Raw genomic sequence first — 21,640 nt, forward strand, 5'->3', positions numbered from 1 at the left:
ATCTGCTTCATTAACAGGGGTAATAATTATGATTATTTTCTCTATCAAGTACAAATGTTGTGCGGTTGTGTTGATATCTGTCTAAATAATTTTGATTATAATATGCGGACACAGACTTTAGATTTATTCATACTTTTAAATGTCTGATAACATGACATCATATACTATCATTTATACATTTTTCATTCAGAGGAGTTAATTTACCCCCCCCCCCCCCCCCCCCCCCACCACCACCACCACCACCGCCTAGAGTTTGGATTTCAGTTGGGACTCCGAGACCAAAAGCGACGGCTGTATGTCACTTATGGAGGCACATCCTGTTGGAAGAAAAAAAAAGTAATACATGTAATATCAACGTGATATTTAAGCATCATTAGACACTAAACACACACATGCACAACCGTGTGCCACGTGAGGAGAAATATTGTTATTTATTTCTCTTCTTATCTGAAAGGACGTTAAAGGTCCAGTTTACCTTTGGGAGCAGTCATTTGAAAAAAATGTTCAGGATATCGCCTTTCATGCATATGTGTAGGTCTGTTGTACCACAAAACAGCCTCCCATATAAAAGTTTTGCAATAAAGCCTAAGATATAAGGAGATGTCAGTATTTTTCTCAATAAACTGTAGCAGTATACGGTTTAGTCTGGAAACATTTTTGTTACAGCTATTGTTCACATTTTCTATATTTATCAATACTTAGCATCCATTGTACTGATTCAAATTTTCACAGTGGTTGTTTCTACCCCTAACTCACATTTTAGAACTATTTTAAAGCACTAATGCTGGGTTTTTGTTTCATCTGCAAATGGTAAAATATCCCTTTAAAGAGGATTGCTCTCATGACCTCAACACTTTCAACTATACGAAATCTCATACGTCTTATAACTTGCATACTGTCTTTAAACGTTGTTAAAAGTCATGTCCGATGAATGATTGCATTGTCTTGATTTTTACATGGAAGAAGACTTATCAAATAAAAATTAAATTGAACTGAACATAGAGTCTGTCTGACTTGTCCATTATAGGCCTACAGCAAACTCGTTGGATATAATTATTTTTAAATGTCGGCATTCCTCTTTAGAAAATCACTGGTCGACTTTATGATCAAACGTACTACCCCCGCGTAAAAGTGTGAAATAAGACTGAGTTTCACTGGAATATTCTCATATGCGCTATAGTACCTGGGGACTTTATACGTCCATTTATAAAATTCATCGTAAGTATACAATATAACAGGACAAATAAATTAGTTCGTATTGCATGCTAATCACACTTCTAAACTTTTCAAATCGATAAGCAAGTTTAATAAGATAAAGTAGAAAATTCGGAATAAAACAAAATGTTGGAGATTGAAAGTGAATGACTAGAAGGTTCTCTCTGGAATATTATTAATAAAGACATAAATATATGATCATATATAGAGTTTTATGAGAGCCTCATATCAAGATTATGTTTGCAGTACGAAATCAGCCTATTTACAGGTTTACATAAACAAAAAGAAAATTACTACAAACATGTAGTAATGGCGCAGTCTACGTATACAGCCGAAGATTTTTCTTACCAGTCAGTGCCATGGTTCTACTAAATTCATCTTTAATGATATCAAGGATTTCCTCTACTCCTTGCTGGCCCTAGATAAATATGCAAAAAGGAGAGAAAAGCGAACAAATAATGAATAATCATGTTGAATCAGTGAGGAAAAAATGTCATGTGCACCGTATGCCGCTGTTCAAAATAAGTACAAACTTTTCAATCTACAACACGTCACTGACAAAATACGAACAAAATGTTTCTCTCATAGTTATAATGGACAGAATGTAATTTCAACCATATTTTCAGTGAAGTCGTTGCAGATTGCTTTATCTTAACAAACTGTATTCCATTTGTGTCTAAACGTAAGTGTTTGCACCATAGAAAATGCGGTCGAATGTGAAAAAAAAACATATTTGAAATTGTGAAAAATTGCAGTTTTATAGATGCTCTGTTTGTGATTGTTGAATATTGTATGAATTACTTCATTGAGAATTGGACGTTTTCTAAAAACCTGCTCTCGAAATGTGCAATTGTCTTTATGAGGATATTAAAACAGAGTGACTTACGACTTATAGATCAGACTACGAAAAGTTCATATCTACTTACGATGTTCCCCAGAATACCTATACACACGCAATTTGAGGTACTCTTTTAGCATTTTATGATGAAGTTCAACGTCAAGCTGTAAAACATCTTAGTTACAATATTATATTATCTGGTCACTAGACTTGGTAGAAGTGTTTTCCATAATGAAGACATCCTTTTTGGAAAGAATGACTTGTGACATTACCATTAAATGAGGTATAACAATAATAATAATAATAATAATAATAAAGATGCTTTATGTGATATGAAGAGTTTTACTGCAAATTGATCAAACTCAATTGTTGTTAAGTTGAGGTATTTGTATTTAAAGCTGCTAAAAAACAAAGAAAATGATAAGAAAATATAGGATATTTTTAATCATAACTTCTTGAATATTCCTTGTTATGTCACAAGTTAGGTATCACTGGAAAGGTTTAGTTTTGCTTTACTTTGAAATTTTTAAAAATTTTGCATTAAAACATTTTACAATGAAACTATATATATATATATATATATACCCTACATTCTCGAGTGGTAATTGTTTGTTTTGATTTGGGGTCACTTGACATACCCCACTGGCCAATCCCCAAAGCTGAGGTCTGCCGATGAACACCGCCCTGGCTCCGAGGGCGATGGCCCGAAACGCGTCCATGCCGGTTCGAATCCCTCCGTCGAGGTAGACCTCGGTATTTGTGTCACGTACCGCTTCGACAACTTCAGGTAGAGCATCCAGCTAAAAACAAGAACATGAGTCTGGTTAGGACATAACAGGCATGATAACCTTATTTCCTGCTGAAGGAAATTTCATACTTTTCCAGGCAGGGGCGCCCCAATAACCAAATCCTACATGCACGTTAAATGTGATAATCATAAATGTAATGATAATCATAGTCTCATTTAACTTGCGTGTTTCCGTGTTAGTAATAATGATCAACAAAAACATTCCTGCCCGGAAGAAGAATATTCTGATTAGCAAAAGACATTGCTGGGGAAAATCCAAGTTGCTAGTATGCTCCGTCCAGGGGAATGTCTTTTGCTAATCATATCAGTATTTCAACTCTCATGACAGATAACGTCACAGGCAGAATCTTGGTCTGGAAGTTTGTTTGTTTGTTTGTTGTTTTTTTAAAGGGGGTAGCCTTGAAAAGAATATGAAGGATAGTAATAAAATATCATTAAAAACATATGACAGTTATTTAGATATTCTTTTGGCCACGTAAGTGACGTTCATCAGGGTATCATGAATCAATACAATCCATCATGCATTTTCACTGCGGCAGCTCACCGGAGTAATGACGCCATCGAGTTGCCTCGCTCCGTGGGCTGACACGAGGATGGCATCTGCGCCCGCTGCTACCGCCTCTCTTGCCATGTCACCTGTTGGTTACAGTCACGTGATTTTAGAGCCAACACATGGGGTCACGTGATAATTACGATAATTGATCTTTGATCAACGGGTTTCTACAGGTCTAGGAGCAGTGAACTATACATAGGCTTGGTTTCAGTGGTTGCCCCATGGCTATCTAGTGATGATTACAGCGATAACAAAAGATCAACATGCATGATTATAAGAATCTTCGTATCTTTTCATAAATATATCCATCCGCTTGTTCTCATAATTGATCTCATCATGGCCTCGTTCTGGTTCTCATAATGGTCTACTATGTACCCCTAATGACTGAGTTCAAAGAGAGAAATATATCTTGCCAAGGTTACGTCCGTCAACTAGCAATTACGTCACCGAAAGATTGAAGACTCCTCCGAAAAATTAGAAGGCAATGAGAGCAAAGTCCTTGTCTCGGAGCACAACCTGTGCATCCAGGAGACTTTAAAACCAGGGACCTCACGACTAATATTCCGTGATGTCACCTATACTTGGTCTCATTTCCTCTAATGTCATGCAAAATCTCGTTAATGTATATCGGTTTATGATTATTAGCCCGAAGTTTTGTTAATGCGACAATGAAATAAGGTTCGTTAATCCGAAAATTAAATAAGGTCGTTTATTCCAATATTGTGGCGTTATTTCGAACGTTCGTGATTCGGAAGATTATTAATCTGAAAATGAAATGAGGTTCGTTTTGCGAAGGTTCGATAGTCCGAAAATGAAATGAGGTCGGTGATACAAAAAAGAAAAAGAAAAGTGCGTATACGTAATGAACCTTATTTCGTTTTCGGATTAACGAACTTTCGGGTATAACAAACACTTTTTTTTTTCATTCAGACTAAAGAACCTTATTTCACTTCGGATTAAGGAACCTTCGGAACAATGCAACTGTAACCAAATAAATCGTATCATCTTGGTTGGACATTCACCGCTTAATATGCCCTTGACCACGACGGGAAGGTCGGTGATGCTCTTAAGCCATCTGATGCTGGACCACGTGACCGAACTGTTCAGCTGACTGACGCTGTATGCCCAGAGGAATTCGTCTCCCGACGATAAGGCTTTCTGCAGGTCTTCGTCCACATACGCCATGTTGGCTAAGCTGAAAGACATGCATGTAGATACACTGTGATCAATACACCACTGGCATGAGTGATTAACTCCAAATAGGCATACAGATGTATTACAGTCTATGTATGAATCATTTTTACGCTTCAGGTCAGAGCATACTCCAAGATATGGAGCGTAAAAGTTTGCACTCTATCCGGTGACACTGTCAGGCTATCATACAAAATTTGTTCGAATCACTTAAATCAGTAGGTACCTACAACTTACATGTGACAATGACAGAAAATCTGAAGCTAAGTTCCAAAATTTATCAAACAAATTAATGATGAACGAGCCAAGTGTCCACAAACCTGCCAATAAAATAACCGATCACCATGATCGTTATTGGGACTTAATGTTGTGTTCTTCTTCGGTGTTTCCAAAGCTCTACTGGACGACCCTTCCATTTTCAATACGCTATAGTGTTGTCAGGTAGCCATTTATACATCTGGGTCGACAAGGACTTGGTGGATAAGAAAAAAAAAGTATTTTCCATGTATGCCTTTTAAGTCGGCAATTGACGGAATTCGAACTTGGGACCTCCAACTATTAAGTCATGAGTCTTAACCACTATGCCGCAATACCTTTACTAATCATTCTATGTATATGTAGTAGTAACTGTTGTGGTAGTATAGTATCAATAATAATTGTTAAAGTAGTACTTGTACTCTACTATCAATGTTCCTGTTCTGAATTTTTTTTTTTCAAATGATTCATCGTCTGATACATTATGTAATTCTATCTTCTGAAAAAAAAAATAGAAAAAAAAAAGGTGTTCACACTGTGTTCACAATAACTGCTTCCACACTATGGGACACTGTGTTCTTTCCATCAGGGATGTTAGGACAAGTTTGAAATGAGAGGAACTTTTGCATTTTTTTAAAAATCCTATCTTTCTGTTTTGTTATGAATAATTTGTCTATTTTGTGTTCGTTTTAGTATGGTCTTTTAGAGGGTTAGTTTTTAGTCTTAAACAAAGCACACAGATGTCATTATCATTTTTACTCACTAGGCGAAATGACGAGCCGTGTTTCTATTTTCTTTCACCCACGAAAGGAGATCATGTCGATTATCATTTCGCCTCTTTCCTGGCACTGGTCTGTCAACAGTTACAACGATTGCTGTTGGGGTCACAAGAAAATACATGTATACAAGCGAATCAATGTGCACACTCACAAAATAAGCAGGAGATTGTCAAAACTTTAGTACTTTTTAGCGGCATATCCAACAAGTATTCAACCCTTAGGGCTCGAGCTACACGTCTGAAATAATGAAGAGCTTGCATCCAAAGGGCGCTAAATGCATCATTTCCCAATGGATTTAGCGCCTTTTGGAAGCAAGCTCTGAAATTATTACATGTCCTTGTCTCACATTCTGTTCGTGAGATGTGAAAAGATGGGCAAATTTTACTCGATATGAATTATGTTGTGCTCCCTAGCTCATACGAACATATTTATTCGTTAATTTGAATTGAATTGAATTGATTTGAATGGAATGGAATTGAATGGAATGGAATGGAATGGAATGGAATGGAATGGAATGGAATGGAATAGAATAGAATAGAATAGAATAGAATAGAATAGAATAGAATAGAATAGAATAGAATAGAATAGAATAGAATTCAATCGAATTGGATTAAATTAGTGAAACTGCACTGGTCTTACACTCGAGACACAGTGAACAGTTCCAGCACGTTTATTTTCAGATTTCACTTGACATCTATACAATACTACTTAACAAAAAAACAACAACAACAAAACCAAAGAACAAACAAACAAACAAACAAACAAACAAACAAACAAACAAAGAAACAAGCAAGATTCAAAATATGACATAAAGTGGGTCATGACTAGAGAGTGTGTCAGCATACATTCGTATGTTATACTTAAAAGGCAATTCTCTATAACATGAGAAATATGAAGGAACCGCAAAAGCAAAGCTTGTAACCTCGGATTCCAGGAGAAAAAACACCAATGTGAATTCGTTTCTTTAATGCGTCCACATGCAGGCAGAGACGCTCGTTAACATACACATTCTTCTCAGACATGGGGAGGAGAGAAGAGAAGAAGATGAAGCAGAAGAAGAAGAAGAAGAAGAAGAAGAAGAAGAAGAAGAAGAAGAGAGCACGCACCTCGGCAGCCTGCTACCTCTGCAGCTCGAACCATTTTCTCAGTAAGCGCTCGGTTACTGAAGATGTATATTTGCATCCATAACCTCGCTTTCGGAGCGGCCTCGGCTATTTCCGACAGACGAATAGACGCGCAGTTGCTGATCGCCATCACAATCCCATGATGCTCTGCGACTGCATGACGGGAAGGCAAATCAAACCTTCTGAATGTCGTGACCAAATCACAGTAACATACGTTCAAAATTGCATTAACATGCCAACTGAAAAATAATGCTCTAAAAAACGAACATTGACGTAAAATGAGGCCCGACCAGAGGCCTCCCCCTCTCACCCACTTCCCCTTCCTCTTCCAAGATTTACAGTGTCTAAATTGGTGGGTCAAATGAAAGAAAAGAATATTAACTATTATAAAGAGTTACAAAGCCGTATACGCTTCGAATAGATATAACGTGAAATTATAAAACATCGAAAATATTGGAGGTATGGCGTATAATAATAAATTTTATATGAGTAAAAGCTACTAAAGCTACTTTTCAACACGACGCAGGGAAGAGGAGAACGTACAGCTCAAGCGTCGTCTTAAATATACGACCGCGCCGCAAATCTAAAGCTCCAGGCCTATTATCGATTGTGCAGTCAACAACGTTTATCGCGATTGAGTCGATGTGACAGTTTTGTGAAAAATATACAAATGTAATTATTTTTTCTTATCCCATTTCATCTCTTCACTGAAACTTTCGCTGTTTTATTTCTATATTCAGCAAGTCTAGTTTTAAGTGTCAACGCGACAAGAGTGGCTTACTCCTGCACAATCCCTGCTGGAGTGAACACAGTGTCCCTGTCAGGAGAGAAATTTATCTTTGATTTTGCCAGTGAAGTGAAATCGAATCTGTTTGAGTTTGTAAAAGATTTAGAGCTTTAAAGTTGTCCTAGAAAGCCACTAGGTCAAACTGTAAGAGATTGACTGTCTGGAAATTTATATTAAATGAGACAAAGTAAAAGTTAAAGAATAAACTGGCATAGCAACAGCATGTCTAGATCAGTCAAAGTCAGACAGGGCAGTCACATGAAATGAGACAAAGCAAAAGTTAAAGAAATAGCATGGCAACAGCATCCCCGGTTTGCAATATTATGTATTAACTCAGACTATAGAAATTGAGTGAATAGAGGTGTTATGTAATAGCTCCCATCCAGGTGGTGGCTAGGAATGTTCTCTAGCTCAGTCGAGACTCAGTTATGTCAGTGTCACTAGGGTGTTGGTTGTAGTTTATTGTTCACAAGTTCATGAGTAAGGATGTTATGTAATAGTAGTCTAGACGATGGCTAGACATATTGTGTAGAGTTTCAATAGGGCTATATTTAAGCATGATGATTGGATGATTTCTTTAGTGTAGGAAAGGCATGAAAAAGCAAGTGTATCGGAGTGTAAGGGACTTTAGTGTGAACATCTATGGTTAGGGAAGCTAATAAAAAGCTGAGTAATGTAGAGGATCGGGGAGAAACACTTTAATCAGACATCCAGCATAGATCTCCGCTTAGGCAGCAGTCGTTCTTCTGGGGGTTTTCCACGTCGGTGAGATGCGAGCTCCAGCTGCCGATAAACTGAACTCGGACAATTATTACCCGAACTTTGGAACGGAGCTCAATCTCCATTCGCCTGCTCGTCGTCGCTTGAGCTCGGGCATCGCGGGTCAAGGCAGGAGTCTGCGTGGTTGCAGGGACTAGTGAAGGCCGAGGAGCTGAGAGGACCGCCGATAGGGTAGCGTCTAGCTGAGTGGCCAAGTCAAGGGGTGCTTCCAAGAGACAAGCCAAGCGACTGTGCCGAGGTCGACGACGAGTGTATCCGGCATCGATGACGACTGAGCCATGCTGAGGGGATCACCAGTTCAGGTCATCTAAAATAACCTAAGTTATGTATTTGTGATTTGTTTCATACTATCTTTTATGCTCAATGTATTGTTATGAACGAGAAAGCTACAAAGACTTGAAAGATTAAACTCGAACATAACTGTATACGAACAGTTTGAATTTCCATTATTTCAGTGTCAGAGTAGCAGAGAGAGAGAAAAAAAAAGTCACTCACGTGACAGTCCCACAGTGTGTTCTCACTGTGTTTACATAAAGATTATAGCCGACTCGAATTCAACAGTGTGAAAATTATTTCACACTGTGGTATGATTTTCACAGGGTATTCACATAGTAATGGTCTGTTTCACACTGTGCATTGATGACTGTTTCACACTGTGAATCACTGTGAATTGGGATTCACACTGTTCACACTGTTAAAAACGTACGAATCTAACTGTGTGAGAGATTTCACACTGTGTTTCACTGACATTGTGTTTCACATTGATGCATGTTATGGGACACTGTGTTCTTTACAACAGGAATACATCGTGCATTCATTGTCAAGAAATAGTCTGAAATAAAGTTTTCCCTCTTAGCACATACGCCAAACAAACACAAATTGAACATGATATCGTTATGCATTTATATATTCATTACCTCTTGCCGTTGCTATCTCGCCCATTGGATGGGCGGCCTTGTGGAAAGCCACCGGGGAGAAGCCGACGGGAAACGGAACTCGAAGCCCGAGTATTGTAGTCGATGGGTCCAGCTTGGAGACGTCTCGCATCACTCGTGGTTTGAAACGATATCTAAGACGTCATCAGTGACGACAACAACATTGACAAAAAGATATTGATGCCATATTGGTCGTTTTGTAAATGTTCTCTTCGTGCATGGTTAAAAAAGAATAAAATCATATAGACATATTTTGTATTATACACCTTTTAAGCCCTCAGCATTATATTCTTATGTAAAACTACACTCCAAGTTAGATGTAAAATTTTATTTCAATATCATATTTTGTACATTTCTTGACGACCTGTTTCTGGTTTATAACATGTTTTTGTATTCGAGGAGTAAAGGTTGAGTAAGCTGTATTCTCGCTCGTCGAAACTATATGACTATATCTATATGACAACATATTATTATAATGATACTTGTCGACCCTGACGAAGACAAATGTACATTGTATTCGTCAAAAATTTGGTCTGAATAAATAGCACTGTTGGACTGAAATGCATTACCACCCTACTTCGTCATCTTTTCCACAACATTATATTTGTGTGTGTGTATGTGTGTGTGTGTGTGTGTGTGTGTGTACACCGCACCCCCTGCACCGTAGGGTATGTTGTAACCCTGCAATAATCTTTTAGAGCATGGCTTTTTCATTTTAAGAATTTCATCATACTTTTGTCAAATAAATGGAAATGTGACATATTTACTACACATAATCGACAAAATATCTTATTTAAAATACTAACATGACTAATGTGTGAAATTATGGGAAATATGTAAGGGCTTACGTTGCACGAGATTGTACTTACGCCCTTCCCTTCACCCCAAATAACTAACAAAAAACCCAAACAAACAAAACAGGTTAATACATCCTGCATAACCATAACGCCGTGAGCATGAGCAGCTATTATACACACTGACATAAAGTCATCTGTGTTTCCGAAGTCCTTTGGGAACTTCTTATTAAATGTGTTTCTTGTTTCTGTCAGAGCACTTTATCATCTGTGTAATTCAGAGATCATCATTGTTGCTGTCGTTGTTGTTATCGATCAGCTTGGTCAAACAGGCAGCACAAAGTGGAAAGCAGAGACCTTCCGGAAACCTTCAACAAAAGATAACGCTTTCATATTGGGAGCGCGCGCGCACACACACACACACTGTTTTTTCCTGGCCCGTGCCCATTGTGAAAGCTGTATCTTTTGTTGACATGAATCACCGAGCTTACACAATATTCATCGTATGGACCGCGTGTCGCACTCAAATTATTATCTCATAAGTCGCAAAAAATTGAAAATGACTGCATTTACAGAAAACTAGCGTAGAATAAAAAATGCTGAACCAAATTAAATGATTTTGATATCGTAGTCTTCTGCGGAAGATGCTCTTTCTAATGATGTCAAAAGATATATAACTTTTAGACCGTAAGGTACTGAAAATCCACCGTTCCGCCTTTTTGGGGACACCCGGTATAATGTGATATCAAAGCATTATACAATCAAAGCAAAGATTTCTGAGGAACCAAGTTTCTCAGGTGGTAAAAAAATTCCTATGCCTCTAGAAACTGAAGTATGAACATTGTGTAAATGATCATTCCAAGAGAAATTTGAATCAATGGTAATACCTAATAATTTAGTAGATGTCTTTTCAACAATTGGCTATCCGTCAATATAAATACAACAATCAGTGCAATTGATATTCAAAGAATTTTGAAGCTTAGATCTAACAGAATTTGTCTTAGAAATATCAATTGACAGTTTATTACACAAAAAACACTGAAATAATTTACTTATCTCCAAATTTAATGTGATAAGACTTTCAAATACTTTATGAGAATAAAAAGAAAAATATTTGTATCATCAGCAAAAAGTATAGAACTAAGAGACGAGGATGAATTTATAATATCATTAATATAAATTAGAAAAAGTAGAGGACCCAATATGGATCCTTGGGGGTGACACCGCATGTAATATTGGATTTGGAGGATTCTGAAGAATGAAATGCTACATATTGTTATCTGTTGGAATCACAAATCCAGGAGGGCTATACCTAGGATACCATATCTCATCAGTTTATTAATCAAAATGTCATGGTTGATGGTGTCAAATGCCTTAGACAAATCCATAAAAACGCCATTCAGATGCTCTTTATTCTGAAAGCGGTCAGTCAAGTGCTCTTTCATTATGTTAGAAAAGTGAATTTTTGTCGAATTTTCTTTAGATTTTCTTTATATTGTTGTCCACTCATACGTCATAACCTCTAGTAGTCTCCTCATCAAGCGGTTCCAACACCAAAACTGTAAAACTTCATAACTGCAGCATCGACTGTCCGATTTTCCTCAAACTTTCACTGATGTATTCTACTAATGCTGCTGCTTTCACTCAATCCACATTGCTCTTTGGGTTTGGGTTTCCTTTAACAACAGGCTTGTTGGTTAGTATGATCACAGTCATTTAGCACCATTCCGACAGACAAATGAAGAGCTTGCTTCCAAAAGGCGCTAAATCTACCATTTTTTCAATGGATTTAGCGCCTTTTGGAAGCAAGCTCTTCAAATATGGGATTTAATGATTAAAGAGCAGAGTCGAAAAGATGTCTTTTCCAGGGTAATGACATTAGTTTATCCGATGCCTTGATAGCCTTGATAGCATATCTCGGCATGGTAAAAAAAGAGCAAAGTTACCAACTAGAATCACAACAATCGCATCAGTCGATTCATGCGAAAGTCCAACATTGAAATTCAACGCTAAATTCGACAATATCATATCAACGCTTAAAATGTTGTAGGGCCTAGATGTCGGGATTCAAAGCACTTAAACAACGGAGAAATTTCTATAATTTTGATCAACATCACACGCTCGTGAAGTCATGGAAGGATCGGGTCAGTAAGATGTGAAACATTTTGTGTTAGACCTTCACTAACTACAGTGAACTATTCCAAAAACGTTAACAATTCCGGTATTTTCTGTTGTTGATGTGGGTTGGGGTGGTTTTGGTGTTATTTTTGCATTAAAGTTTACATAACGGAAGTGCTGAGCGAGAGCGCATGTCATTTACGCGTACCATGCATGTAAAAATTAAGTTGCAATGTACTATACTTATGTACACATGAACCGGTGTAGGCCTACAAAAACAGCAGACGTGAAGTTTAAGGTTAATCATTACAACTTGCAATTTCATGTGATGTTCTACCCACGTTCTCTAATGATAATAATAGTAATAAAAAAACTAACTAACTAACACAAACAGATGACAGCGAATTAATGTCCATAGTCGCACAAGGGAGCTTAAGCTTTTTTTTTTAACCATTTCTTCCTGTCTCAGTGTATCCCAAGTTCAACTAAAGAGTTACGAAAAGTTTATTCGCGTAAATGAGGATTATCATAATCATGTACATCCAAAATCACCAGACGTGTGCGTTCTAAGATTGATGTTCATATTGCTCTGAATAGCACACCATACTATAACTGTTGGGCACAATGAAATTGAAGTAACAACAGACTGTATAGGCCCTATACATACTCTTCATATGTGTAAACGCTTAGCGAAATCTGAAATGTATGTCACGACTTTGTAACCGCCGTATGCATACCCTATACATTTTTTTGAAATTCTCACCGTTATGTTTGTTAACTGGCTCTTTTTAAATTTTTAAAAATAAGCTCGGCTTTGATGCATTTGTGTGAAATAAATTATATATATATGTGAGAGAAAGGATGAGATGATAGTCGTAGCTTGAATCCTCACAGTTTGATTTTTATTCTGAAGCTTTCGGGCCCTGCCCTTTATCAAGACTGAGGATCAAAGAAGTCGGACAAAATAATGATGATGGAACCCAGAACATGATATAGATATTGTATACAAAAGCTTGAGAATGAATATCAAACTGTGAGGATTCAAGCTACGTCAACCGTCTCATCCTTACTCTCACCTACACACTACTAAGATGCGACAACCCAGGGGTTTAAACAACTGAAAACACACCTTTCTCTCTCTCTCTCTCTCTCTCTTCCTCCCTTTTAAAACTACGGTTGTCATGGTAAACTTCTGTAAATTAGAAGTTTATCATCGGAAAACCCCAGAACAGACGTGTTTCTGGCAGTAAACGAATGCAGAGCTTTTTGCCTCAGATCTTCCCGCTTAAAGTCGGACGCATGATGATGCGCCCTACCATAATCATTATCCTCCTTACACTGTAAAAACATCTGTGTTAAATCTAACACCGATCAAACTTCAATAAAGGACCACACCCACAGGTGTTGAAAATGCACTGTGATGGTGTTGAAAAGTGTTCACCTGACACTTCGTGGTGTTAATTTGACACTGTACCTGGTGTTATTTTGACACTGTACTGGTGTTAATTCAAAAATGACACCATATGGTGTTGATTTGATGTTTGTTGGTGTTAATATCATTGGTTTAACACCCGTCCAGCTTCAATAAGAGACCACACCAGCTGGTGTTACTGTGGTGTAGACTTATTTTCACATTTTTTCAAAAAATTAGTATTTTAATGTAAAATTCTTGATCGTCTTGTTTAAATAAAAAATCAACAAGAAGTGCAGTTACTAAGAAACTCTTCAAAAAACAGTTTAAAATTTGGAAATGACACCCGGAGGTGTTAATTTAACACCAGAAATGAGCACCGAAAATTCAACACCAGCTCGGTGTTCATTATTTAACACCGGACTTTTTGCAGTGTACTATTAATAATAGTCTTTATTACCAATAGTTACTGCTATGAAAGCGGTGCGTATAGCCATTGTATATTGTGGTTGAGATCAAACTTCAGGTTTGTAACATTTTTGGTGAGATATTGAAAAAATTATTGTGATATGTGAAAGAGCATTGTATAATTCCAAGAGGAACTAGAAATTGGTGCTCGGCGGGTCGCGCAGCCGAGCACATGTATCCCCCGAACCCACAGCATTATACATCATCGCAATATAAAGAGCTCACACAGAAATTCCATAAATAAACACAGTTATCATGGCAACAATGATCCTGTCCACATTTTGCCTCTGGGTACCAAATTTGATGACAATAATATGATGCAGCGGTGTAACTCTGCAGAATCTAAAGTATCCTCTGGTAGTACCTGTGAGGGAATACAATTATAGAGTAATCTGGATGCATTGTAAACCTAACCCTCTTCCAATCTGCGATTTGGATGAATTTGGGATAAAAATGTATAATATGGCAATAGGTGACAACAGGTATCAATGCAGACAATTTTTTTTTTTTTTTTTTTTTGGGGGGGGGGGGTTTTGTTTCCACTTCTGATATTTTATTGTTTTGTTAACTGACAAAGCGGGTTCCATGACAAATGCTGTGATGACAAATGCTCCGGCAAGGAATCCTAGTGTTGAAGCGCACATAAAGCTTAACGCTTACCCTAATGCAACTCTTTAGTCTGCCTTGAACCTAACACCCAATCATACCCATGGAGAAGAAACGCAGCCGGTAGAGCGCTCACAATGAAATCTCTGCTATTTCCACAAAAATTCTTGTTACCATGGCAACGATGTCTCCGCCCACACCAAAAACAATAGGCGTCTTCGTCTTACCATAATACACCTTCATGCAAAATTTGAAGATGATCGAAGAAGACCTGCAGCCAGTAGAGCGCTCACAAGCAGACCCTATTGAATTTACCTTTTCATGTATAAAGACGGAACAAGCGAGGGCGCCATCATCAAAAACCATAGGCATCTTTGTCTTATCATAATACACCTTCATGCAAAATTTGAAGATGATCGACGAAGAACTGCAGCCAGTAGAGCGCTCACAAGCAGACCCTATTGAATTTACCTTTTTATGAATAAAGACGGAACAAGCGAGGGCGCCATCACCAAAACAATAGGCCTCTTCATCTAATACCATAATACACCTTCATGCCAAATTTGAAGAAGATCGAAGGACTGCAGCCAGTAGAGTGCTCACAAGCAGACCCTATTGGGTTTACCTTTTCATGTATAAAGACGGAACAAGCGAGGGCGCCATCACCAAAAACAATAGGCGTCTTCGTCTAACCATAATACACCTTCATGCCAAATTTGAAGATGATCGAAGAAGACCTGCAGCCAGTAGAGCGCTCACAAGCAGACCCTATTGAATTTACCTTTTCATGTATAAAGACAGAACAAGCGAGGGCGCCATCACCAAAAACAATAGGCGTCTTTGTCTAACCATAATACACCTTCATGCAAAATTTGAAGATGATCGAAGAAGAACTGCAGCCAGTAGAGCGCTCACAAGCAGACCCTATTGGATTTACCTTTTCATGTATAAAGACGGAACAAGCGAGGGCGCCATCACCAAAAACAATAGGCGTCTTTGTCTAACCATAATACACCTTCATGCCAAATTTGAAGATGATCGGAAAAGAAACGCAGCTGGTAGAGCGCTCACAAGGAAATCTCTGCGGCGGCGGCGGCGGCGGACGCGGCACGACGAGGCCAAATCCATAGTATCCTCCGAACTGTGTTCGGGGGATACAATTATAATGTTTATTTGATGAAAGTTGGTCTTGTAATGGCTGAGATGTCCAAAACAGAGTGATCCTGGGATAAAAGATGGGACCTACCTTTCATTATCATAGTGTGTTTTTTTTTAACTTATATAATATGTCTCAACCATTCCAAAACTGATTGTCCTCAAATAAACTTTGAATTCCTCTTAGAATGGTATGCTCTGTACTCATTCGCAAGTGGTTTCTTGGTAGCTCACAAAAAGTTTAAATCTGTTTGGACCTGCATGCATCGTAAAAACGAGTCTGTATATAGACCCTACCTCTGGAACACTTCACGAGACTCTCTCAGTGTTCTCTCCTCGTCAGCTCCGCCCCGAAAGTAGTCCCACATGACCGCGGGGATCGACGCTGCGGCGGCTTTCTCGTAGTCTTCCAAACACGACTTCTTCTTCTTTGTCACCATCTCCTCTTCGTCTCTGCGGGGGGCCATGTCCGTGTCGAAATGGGTCTGAAGACGCACTAGTAAGTAAGAAGAATACTACTCTAGGACCTGGCTGAGTCTACAGACAGTCTATGGGATGTGGTCTTTGCCGACGAACATACCTGCGCCACTGGGAACTGAAGCGTAAGTTTATACGTATACTATGAGACTGTTATCAAGCAGCGAATCCCTATAGCTCAAAGCACAATAATGGTGTTCAACCAGGGAGGTCCCTGGTTCAACCGTTCGCCAGTCATTTTTGCATAGAGTTGAAAGAGTCACGGCAGTATACAATGCGAGAAGTAGAAGGTTGAGTGTTGAATTCAGTCTATTTTCATATTCTATGGATTAATTTCTATCAATTGAGACTGAATAGTGGCGAGGAGCTGGGGCGAGGCTGAAATCGAAAAGAAAAGAAAAAATGAAACAAGCAAACAAAAAAGGCACCCAAGCGATGGAGCATTCGATTTCGGGAAGGCCGACTGGCACTATAGCTTCACTCATGATATGCCACAGCCCCCCCCCCCCCCCTTAAAAACCCGAAGAGAAGTTTATTCATTAATACAACTGTTTAGATCGGGGGAAGGGTAAAAAATAATAAAAATATGTGCTGATGACTTGACACTAGAGCGTGAAAGAAAAGGCACAGACATAATGATCTTATTTTCAGTGTACCCAACAGGCCATATTATTCTATATTCTAAATATTCAATAATGTAAGACTGTTGTGGGGTTCTTCTGTGCTTGTTAATAGTTGTTTCGGGCTTGTATTCGACTACCAGGCCAGTCCTTTATAGGTCTCGTAATTATCGGTAAATATACGATCATTCGTCACAAGACCACCATCTACAAATGAGATATAAGGACAAAATTTTGTAAAACGTGTTGAAGATGGCAATTGGAGACCACAATTATGTACCGTCATACAAGACATATACAATTAGTCAAACCTGTCCTAGCGACCACCTGCAGCGGCGGATCCAGGGATTCCGTAAAGAGGGGCGCCTTTATAAAATCAAGGGGGGCGCCCCCCATATATTATGTTCTTTTGATTTCTTTTGTTTTGATAAAAAAATGAAGGGGGAGGAGCGCGCTCCCGGTGCCCCCTGCCTGGATCCGCCACTGACCTGTCTATAGCGGCCACCTGCCGAATAGAAGTGGTATTCGACAACTATAAAGTCCATTCCCTCTGAGTGAAAAAAAAAATATAATGAACTGTCACAGCTGTCCCCTGTCTATAACGGTTATTTTATTTCTTCTCCCTTGTAGTAGAGCGGTTAAGCCCTCAAAATCATGAGAATTGTGCAAAATTTGACTAAAGTATGAAACTTTCACCAGTGTTAGTATGTACCATAAGATTCATTTTAAGATCGGGAGGTAAGTCTGATTTGACCTCTGATGACCTCCAGAGGTCAATGAACTTTAAATATCAGAATATTGATGTTTGGAGGCATTTGTGAATGATAGGCTTAGATCTTGGTTACGCTGCACTAAATATGCATTTGTACTACAAATCTTCTGATTCCACAGGGCATTGACAGGCTTCTACCTTTGACCTCTGATGACCTTTAGAGGTCAATGACCTCAAAATACCATAACATTGATCTGTGATGTTATTAGTTAATAATAAACATGGTTAAGATGTGCAAAACAAGCATATCTGTTTTGCAATGAAACTGTCTTCATATTCCAAAGAGCAAAGACAGGTTTCTAACTCTGACCTCTGGTGACCTTTTAGAGGTCAATGACCTCAAAATATCATAATATTGATCTGTAGTGTCATTAGTTAATGATAAACATGGTTAAGATGTACAAAACAAGCATACCTGTTTTACAAGAATTTTTCTTCATATTCCAAAGAGCACAGATAGGGCTCTACCTTTAACCTCTGGTGACCTTTAGAGGATGTACAAAACAAACACAATTGTAACCCAGATGGCTACTAGCACATGTTTATAATAAAGAATAAAATATAATAGAATAGAATAGGATAGAGAGTAAAAGAAAACAGAACACTGCAGTCGTTTTCCTAGACACCCTGTGAGGTCAATATATGCTCAGTCTTTTCCCCTTCTTGGAGTTTATGAAACCGTCTATCTTCCTTCCAGCTATTTCCTTTCTTCTTTTTTTTTTTGGGTCAAAACCACCTCTTCCAAGAAAAGTCTATGGTCATAGGAATTTATGAGTTTGATGTTGGCTACTTTCCCCGCTAGTGGTCAGCACTCTCCATCCCCAAAGCCCCGCGCCAAATTACGGGGAATGACGTGATGACGTGTTTTTGCCCTCTGATCCCAAACATAAATGACCCTCTGAGCTGGAAGGTGGCCCTCCTGCCAGAATTTATCCCTCTATTTTAGCATTTATTGTTTAGTGGAGTGGGTCAAACAGGAATTCCAAAGACAAATTCAGGGATAATGACCCAGAACAACGATGACGTTGGTTGCCATAAGGACACTAATATTAATTTGGTTTATCATTTTGATATCCAAGGAACAATAAAGTCTTTACCAATGGTTACAGAGAACAAATGAATGAAGAAACTAAAAGACAGTGGGCGAGTTAATCAGAAATTGAGATGAATCATAGAAAATTGAGTTTTCACAGAAACGAATAGGAGGAGCAAATTGAACATTTGACCAGTAAGGAATTAATTTCTAGTGAACGCCACACCCCAATATAAGATTGAGCCAATGAAATGCTTTAGGGAAAGGAAGTTTGTTAGTAAATTAGTTATAACAAAAAAACATGTCTCAGCCGAGAAATCAGTTAGAGTGGCAAGCACAGTGGGAGCGGCTTCACGCTATGTAGTGAAGCAAAGGCTGCAGAGTATTTTGGAATTTTGAGGAACTTTGAGAATAGTTGGAGACCACAGAGATAAAGTCAGGAGTTCCCCTTTCTTGGTACATCATGCCCCCCCCCCCCCTCCAAGTCAACCAACTAATCTTTATCGACGCTGAATGCACCATCGACCTACGCTGTGAATGTGATGAGGATCTGTCATGACTGAACCGGCGAGCAGCAGGACATTAGGAAAAACTATGAGTCACGATAGCACAAAACTTTGGTTTACGCCAATTTGGAGTGCAATTACAAACTCCAAATAGTCAACTGGTGTCATCGGAGATGTTGAAGCGCCCTGTCAGACTGATACAAAGTGGAGAGTGATGGTGACGAAGAGAATAGGCCTACTGACAGCGTGATGGCAGACCGCTCAACGGACGGCCCATGCAGTCACACTGACGAGATCGACAATGACATGCAGACGAGGACCTCATTCGTCGACCGAGAGTAATCATTTAAGAGGAATGACTTTAATTTACGTTTGAAGATATTTCAAGAGATGTAGTAGTCTGACATGTTAAGGGGCAAATCATTCTACTCTTTGCAGTCTTGTGAACATCCGCTTGTATCTTTAGCGAAAACTGTTCGAGTACGTGGACAGTGATAAGTAGGCCCCTATAAATCACTCTGTCGAGTGAATTACATATTAAAATGGCTTCTTTTGAACATGTATTGTGTTGAAAAGTTCTTGGTAATTCTTTTCCAGGCAAAATGTGTACATGAATATTCCGATGTTAAAAGCATGTGATGGGAAATGTAAACAATATGTGCGAATGCCTCTATGTTTCCTGCTAAACTTGTTTGTTAGTGGGGAAAAGAAAAGAAAAGAGAAGAGAAGTCTCGCTCTACCTCGTCTACATACCACAACGCCTACGGATATCTTTGTTTCACATTGTTAGTGGGGAAAAGAAAAGAAAAGAGAAGTCTCGCTTCATGAGAGATGTTCAGATCCCGCTCGACACCACAACGTCTACAGATGTCTAGGCTGAAGGTGGGTTTGAATGTCTTTTATAGGGCCGATAGAGCACCAACAGTAAGTGCAGATTAATGGCACGCTATCTTTTGAAGAGAAACAATACTTTGTTTCACACAAGATGAAAAAGCAGAAAAACAACTGATAATCATCCGCTCATATAAAATCAAGCAGAAGTTTTTCAAAACATTTCAAGAGGCATCTTGGTGAGTTACAGTCTGTTAAACATGCCATGATACTGTGAAAAACAAATTGAAGGCCACCTTCAATAGGCCACCTGCAATACAGCCTCGCATTTTCCGACATCACAAAAACTTTGATCAACACGTTCCATATAAAATTATACTCGTGATGGAGAGGGAAAATAATAAACAACAACATTGCAAAATTGATGCATTTCTTCCAAGACAACAGACAGCAACTGATTCCACGTAAAATACATAAACATGTATTTTGATTTTTCCATGCATTTTTCCCATATCATTACACACAATCACTACACACTATACTTGATATGGTGCTCAGCTCACTGTGTGCAGACTGAGCACGACCCGATAATTCAGAACCTCTGCCTGAGAAAGGCTTGTAGCCTATCCCGCGATTCAAAAAGAAGCTTTCTTATCATCTCGTGCATTCTGTACTCTATGTGCAATGCACTCATCATAGAGACAAGCTTGCCTTCATCCAAACTGTTGAGATATTGCCATTGGAAGACTCTGATGATCACATACGGTGGCTGTGGACCTACATAAGAACGCTGGTCTGACCTCAGGATGTCTATCCAGTTTAGTCGTGGAGGGGATCTGTGTGCCGATCGCGTGCTTCAATGAAGACGCAGATGCTGCCCTGTCTTGAAAGAGATCGAGGGTATAGATCTAGACCAATTTCAGCAGGTTACACTGAATCATCACTTGCTGGCAGAGAGTCTTAACCGGATCATGCAGGTGATATTACCCGCTGCCAGCGTACCCTGATTCACACATTGGATGCAAACCGGATAGCGGCATATTGGAAACAACCAATATTTGGGCATGGGGGCACAACTCTTGGCCAGGCCCAAGTGTTAAGGAGTATCGAGCATAAAGAAGACAATTAGAGTAAATAGTAGTTCCACTCCTATTTCGAATTGAGGTTCCTAAACAGGTCATTGAAAAAATGCCCAAAATTGCCTGACGTAATGACCCAAACTTAACTGGATGACAATAGCAAGTTGCAAGACACAGGGTTGCTTCATGTGGAATGCATGTTATGCCTCACAGTATGTCGCTTTCCAGATGGTCCATGACGTCACTGTATGCTCCAGGACCATGAGTCATTCACCGGAACCATACAGCCCATGAGCTTGACACTGACCAACACAGGCCCGCCAGCTCGAAACTAGGTAGCATTGCCCATGAGCTTGACACTTAGGCAAACCAGGGCCCATAAGAGTCCGACACATGGGGGGAGGGGGAGGTCCACAAGACCTACACTGAATAGATTAAGCTTTCTGATGTAATACATATATTAATCTCGTGGGCCTTGTTTTCCTCGAGTGTCGAGCTCGCGGAC

The 21,640-nt window shown here is 39.0% G+C and overlaps 1 protein-coding gene across 1 annotated transcript; it reads right to left on the reverse strand.

The window, feature by feature from the left end:
* Window positions 1–246: 246 nt before the first annotated feature.
* LOC139742080 (2-Hydroxyacid oxidase 1-like) lies at window positions 247–4,599 on the reverse strand. The gene is made up of 5 exons (XM_071652644.1): window positions 4,437–4,599; window positions 3,406–3,497; window positions 2,692–2,853; window positions 1,564–1,633; window positions 247–317 (listed from the first exon to the last, which is right to left on the reverse strand). Exons 1-5 carry the CDS (start codon window positions 4,597–4,599, stop codon window positions 247–249), a joined length of 558 nt encoding a protein of 185 aa, XP_071508745.1.
* Between the last annotated feature and the right edge of the window lie 17,041 nt (window positions 4,600–21,640).

Source organism: Diadema antillarum, unplaced genomic scaffold (assembly GCF_040938485.1).
Source record: "Diadema antillarum isolate AM-2024a unplaced genomic scaffold, OU_Dant_1.0 seq00000979_RagTag, whole genome shotgun sequence".
NCBI lineage: Eukaryota > Metazoa > Echinodermata > Echinoidea > Diadematoida > Diadematidae > Diadema > Diadema antillarum.

Bases quoted from the DNA above. Each gene is read 5' to 3' on its own strand.
- LOC139742080 (XM_071652644.1), bottom strand. From the start codon at position 4,599: ATGGCGTATGTGGACGAAGACCTGCAGAAAGCCTTATCGTCGGGAGAC. The intron at 2,854-3,405 runs GTGAGCTGCCGC...TCTTGTTTTTAG, and splicing joins TCGATGGCGTCATTACTCCG to CTGGATGCTCTACCTGAAGT. The intron at 318-1,563 runs GTAAGAAAAATC...TTCTTCCAACAG, and splicing joins TAGAACCATGGCACTGACTG to GATGTGCCTCCATAAGTGAC.